General features: G+C 39.6%; 1 protein-coding gene across 3 annotated transcripts in view; it reads right to left on the reverse strand.

Annotated features, from left to right (window-relative positions):
• The window catches only part of AMN1 (antagonist of mitotic exit network 1 homolog), a 53,534-nt gene extending 47,909 nt beyond the window's left edge, over nucleotides 1-5,625 (reverse strand). The window contains exon 1 of one of the 3 annotated variants that reach the window (XM_028113232.2): nucleotides 5,459-5,625. Coding sequence is in view for 2 of the 3 variants with exons in the window: in XM_028113231.2 (XP_027969032.1) it covers nucleotides 5,439-5,476 (38 nt within the window). In the remaining variant the exon portion in view is untranslated. Of the gene's footprint in view, nucleotides 1-5,438 lie in introns of all 3 variants that reach the window. The other 2 variants (XM_028113231.2, XM_088026002.1) reach the window with 2 other exon arrangements.
• Nucleotides 5,626-6,000: the final 375 nt, after the last annotated feature.

The following is a 6,000-nucleotide window of genomic DNA, read 5'->3' on the forward strand; positions in this document are numbered from 1 at the left end:
AGTTTATTTACTTTTGGCAGCTTAATTTTTATAAAGAGACAAAAATACTTGGATCTATTTTTAAACATGTCTTTTGCCACATTAAAAAAATGTACTATGAAGAAGCACATGTCTCTAAAAAATATACTTTCTTATAATTAAGTGTTCATAAATTTGCTAATCTACTACAAGATGCTGATGTATGCCAGATGTTTACAACTGCCTTCTTCCTAGTTTTCATTGGAAAATAAAGGTTACTAACAGTTAAAATTTATAATCCATATATAAAAATAAGCCTACTAAAACAAGAGTAAAAGAAAACAACTATGTATACAAAGTATGAGAGGAGAATAGGATGCGTTTTTTATATGAAGAGTACACAAAGAATATAGGATGTGTTCTTATTAAGGAAAAAAAGAGTAATCTTGTCCTAAAGTAAAATGGTTATCCCAGAATGAGAAAGAAAAAAGGAATAAGACAAAAATCTAAATGGATACAGAAAGTTGCAGAAGGCTTGTGAAGAAATTCCATGCTGCATGGTCAAAGTTAGCTAAAATTAAAGTGATTTATTTATAAAATTTTCCAAAACTGAGTTGAATAATACACTAATACAAAACCACAGTTTAATTTTCTCCCTGTTAAAAGGACAAAGTTTCTTAGATTGTTAGTCTGCTCTTAATAAGAGATTATGAAAGGTTTTTCTTTACCTTCTGTGTATTTTGTCTAGGAAACAAAGATTCAATGTCTTAATGAAAATAATTTCCTGTGTTTCACTTTGTCTTTATCAGGTTTTTGATTGCTTAGGAAAACAATCTTTTCAATATTAAAAGAGCTAAGTTTTTTTTTTTTTAAGATTTTATTTATTTGACAGAGAGAGACACAGCGAGAGAGGGGTGAGTGGGAGAGGGAGAAGCAGGCTTCCTGTGGAGCAGGGAGCCCAATGCGGCGCTTGATCCCAGAACCCCAGGATCATGACCTGAGCCTAAGGCAGACGCTTAACAACTGAGCCACCCAGGTGCCCCAGAGCTAAGGTATTTTTAACAACTATGTACTTTCTGTATTTGCTTTTGAAGTCTTTTTGTTGCTTTGGTTAAACAGATAACTAAGTATTATTTCACAATGACCTGTGATCCTATTTAATTAAGTGGTGTTTTGTTTTGTTTTGAGAGGGAGGAGGAGGGGGAGAGTGAGAGAGAGAATCTTAAGCAGGCTCCATGCCCAGCACAGAGCTGGATATGGGGCTCGATCGCTCAACCCTGAGATCATGACCTGAGCCGAAATCAAAGAGTAGGAGGCTTAACTGACTGTGTCCTCAGGTGCCCCTAATCAAGTGACTGAAACCTTTTGACTTTTACAAACTTCTCAAAATCAAATTTTAAATGAAGTCTTTTTGACTTCGAACTAACTTTGGGGTATTCCCAAGGCTCCCTGGAAGATCTGTTTTTTTTCTCTCCTTATAAAAATGGAGACATTGAACTATAAATTTCTCAAATGTTAAATTGCATGGGAAACATTATCAAGTAAAGGGGAAGCTTAATCTTCTTAGATTGTATTTGTATGGATATATGTTATTAATATAAGTGTTCCAGAAATTGCATAGAACTTCTAGGAATCTGATATGCCCTGATAAAATGTTATCAGTTATTTTTAAATGTTGTATGCCACAGGAATAGCCAAACTTACCTGTCAATCACATCATTTTTTTTTTTACAGTGAACTCTTTAACCAAGGCTATTTTTAAGTCTTTTGTCATTCACAGACAGTTATTGTTTTACACTTAATTCTTCTATGAAAGCATTTATAATCAACTACAGGCCAGAATGCTTTGTTTTCAAGGAGATTCATGGAAAAGACACTGACATATACTCTAGAATAGAAGTTTCTGATAATTTTAAGATCGTACGACTTAACTAGGTAAGAATTTCTAGCATGCTATGGAGAAACTGATTGATCCATAATACTGCTAACCCAAGAGCAAGAAAACAAGAATTGATTACACGGGACTAAACTAATGGAGATGATTATAATTTTTATGACATTGTTTGCAACATTTTTGGTTCTTTACTCTTTTACTCTCCAAATTTAAAGAACCCCTTTTCTCCTATCAAGCCACTACAGAACTTATAACAATTTGGTAAACTTTTGTAAACAAAAACTAAACATTTATCTTTTTCTCCCTACCTGATCCCTTCAGAATTCAAAACAAAACAACAACAAAAAACCCTTATTGGGTGTACTTATTTTCATGGCAGTATAGGTATTTGTATAAATTTAACAAGAATTTATTCTCTTTGTAACAGGACACAATTGGACAAGCCCTTGGCTTGGCTTCTTGGCCTGAAGAGGTGTTTAAACATCTAATCTGAGATTTCTAATTACCAGATAGTTTTTAAGAAGCTAAGGTTTGATTTGTGGAGCCAATAAAACCCTTTGAGTTACCAGAGCTTGGACTGGAATATCATATTTGAAAATGTGCATAAAATCACTATTCTGCTGCACTTATATAAATAACAAGCTGAATTTAATGAGACTAAACTTACTTTACAATTTTATTGTGATTATCTTTGGTAAAAACGAAGTGACTATAAGAGAGAAAAGTTGTTTCAATAGAAAACTATAGTATACCTATTATCAGATTCTTGTCCTGTTCATTATCTTTGAGGTTTTGTTATCTATCTGTAAACTGAACTGGTCCTGAATTCTTCCAGTTTCCTCCAACACCTGGCTACAGCTTTCCAAACTAACATTTCCAATTTCTCTCACCATTCTGACTTGGAATAAAAACTAAAATTGCCCCTTAACCCAAGCCCTACAACCTAAAGCCAGACAACTTGATATAAACCTCAGAGATATCACCACAATAGATCATGCACAGACAACCTTAGTGCTTATTTCTATACAGGCCACTCAGAGAGTTCACCAGAACACCCAATGACATCATCAAAGTCATTCAAAACGGCAAATCAGGAAAATCCAACAGATTGAAACTGCCATCCTCACTCCACTATCTAAAGATGTTTTGTGCTCAAATCTAGAAATTTTCTTGACTGGCTGCTCTTCAGATTCAGAAACTGAGTTTGTAATTCGCTCCAACGATTAATTTTTATCCTTCTTTTGTTTCCATAGAAATGCCTGTTTGCTCACACTGTATAGAGGCCCAACTTAGATGGAGGCTCTCCTATAACACTCCTGAAATAAGACATCCTCATGTTTATCCTAAGTAATCATAACATGATTCAATAGTGTGAGGCACTAATACAATATTAAAAACTTACTTTCCACCAGGTCTAAGAAGCATTCTGTGATCCATTCCAAAAAAAGACATTAGAACTTAGAGATTTAGTTTATTGGAAAAGACACGAACAAAAGACTGCTTTTAAATCTCAGAGGGATCTCTTCTGCAAAATCTCTACAATTACAGCAAAAATCTATAAACTCTCTAGCCAGAGTTATATTAGACAATTGCACAGCCTTAGACACCCTAACCACTTAATAAGGAGATGCATATGCTCTAACTGGTTAAAGAAATTTTTTTCCATGTTAATAAATTAGGAATAATTACCCCCAATTTAAAAGATCTTAAAGATCAGATGTCACTCTTTCATCAAATAGGTGATACTTCTTTCACTGATTTATTTGGTTGGTTAAATCTTGGCTCCTAGGAATCTCTGCTTCCAGGAATTTTTCAATCCTTGTCTGTTACTTCCCTCATAGTCATCATATTAACCTTGCTAGTTATAGGAGTGCCAAAAACACTGACTCCATCTTTGGCCCTCCATTTTGTTTATACTCATGCAATGACCTCCCTCAGGGCTACACGTTCCAGGCCACTTGGACGTTAATGTATGCCCTGACCAGAATGCAGGAAGGCTTACTCTGATCTTCCCTCAAGTGGCGTACAGAAGGCACACTTCAGATAACTAGGAGAGATGACTGGTGCACAAAAAGTGCCACTTTAGATAACCAGGAGAGATGACTGGTGCACAGATGGCGCCACTTTAGATAACCCCCCCTTGACCGCATCACAATGCCCCTTGCTCTATAAAAGCTGTAGCTTAAGGTTTGGACTGGGTGGAGAAGAACTGCATAGCACCTGGATCATTTATCCACTGGCTCCCCCTTGTCAGTAGGTTACATTGGCTTGCTCCATTTTTGGCTTTCCAAGTGCCTACTCAGTCTGCAGGATACTTTACTGTACCTCCCCCACCTTCTAACACTAGTGCACTGTATCCTCTCAAGAGTTTTAAATGCCTTTCAGCAGCCACTCACACACCAAATGATATCCATCAGGATTACACAACTCAAAGAACTCAATAATCCTACTGCCCATGCCTACAATGACTATACAACTGTTTGTAATGGCAACTACATGACCATACAACCCAAAGACTACATCAACAGTGGTAGTGAGAGTAATAGCCTATTGGCTCACACTTTCAGCTTGCTTGCCGAGGGAATGACCAAAAGGGGATTAATTTTTTAGATAAAATAAAATGGAGACCACGCTTGAAAATCCCCTAAGCAGACCAAACCAGTTAGATCATATAAGTAAACATAATCTGGTTTATTTCATGAACGTAAGTGAAATTTAACAAGTTATTTCTTGTAAATCCCTCTGATAACCATAAACAAAACTTAAGTCATCTCCCTAAAATAGTGTAAGATAATTACTTTAAACCAATCCCTCGCAGTTCTTTAAATTGTGGTACCAATCATTGTAATAACCAATCACTGTAAAGGTTAAACAAACCTAGTTATTCTCAGTTTATAAGCCATCTTGCAAAGACATGCCTCTGAGATTCTCGTTTCTCCCTAAAATATTTATTATCAAATAAAGCTCCTTGAAATTTTTGACACTAGGCATCCTTCTAAGGACTTTACATACGTTAAATTTATTCCTCACTATAACTCTATGAGATAGGTACTGTTGTTAAACTAATTTGATAGATCAAGAACTCAGGCACAGAGGTTAAGTTACTCTCCATGGTCACACAGCTGGTGAATGGGACTGGGAGCGGAACCCTGTAATCGCAACCAAGCAATCAAGGAGCCGTGCTGCCTCGAAGAATCAGTACCTATCCCAGTTACAGGAACTGGTGGAACTTTGCTGAAGGCTTCTGAGAGCCACATCTAGTGTTTTGTCTTGTTCCATCAAGGCTTTCAGCTCCCGTCAGAAACAGGCCACTGCCAGGAATTGCCTGGGCATCAAGCTGTCAAGGCTGACTAAGAGTTCGGACACCCATCTGGGGGCGCCCAGGGCGGACAGCGGGACAAACCTGCCTAGCAGCCCACTTGACACAACTGTCCTCTACGAGGAGACAACAAATCAGGAACTCAGAAACAGAAACACCAGCGGGGCCTCTTCAAAGGTCCAGAGCTGGGAAGGGGCGGGGAGGGAGAGCAAGCACAGGGCTCGGCTGGGGCGGGGCGAAGGGGAGGCGGGGACAGGGTGGACTCACAGATCCAGAAGCTGACTGACCCGCCGCGAGCTAGGCATCGCGGCCGCCCAGGAGAGCCTCTTCCGTGGTCCCAGGGCCGCCCAAACGGAGCCAGAGACCGTCCGTCAACTCCTGCCCCCCGCGCGACGCGTAGGCCCTCGTGACGTCACACGGCTTCTTCCGGTGACCGGGACGCAGCCACGCTCGGGACTACGGAGGGAAAGAAGAGAAGGGAGGTGATAAAATGTAGAGTAGCCCTAAACTCGGTGAGGCGCGACGGGAGTTGTAGTTTCTCCAACTCGCGGGCTCCGTTTACGGGCGGTTTCCCAGGAGTTGAAACCCCGCGCGCAGCCTCGCTGGGCACACCTCCAGTGGCGCTGTGCTTAGAAGCCGCTGCACTTACTGTAGGGACGTATTTGATGCTGGTCCGTGCACTTGGCGACACATACCGGAGACTCCCTTGGAAATGGACTCCATTAACGTGAAACGGAGCGTTTTAGAGCAACCAGGAGTGACCGCTGTTTACCGAGCATTTTCTCTGAAGCACGTACGGAGCTACGTGCTCTCAATTAACTACATTCAT

Source organism: Eumetopias jubatus, unplaced genomic scaffold, assembly GCF_037043125.1.
Source record: "Eumetopias jubatus isolate StellerSeaLion01/CBP00866 unplaced genomic scaffold, mEumJub1_p1.0 scaffold_8, whole genome shotgun sequence".
Classification (NCBI taxonomy): Eukaryota; Metazoa; Chordata; class Mammalia; order Carnivora; family Otariidae; genus Eumetopias; species Eumetopias jubatus.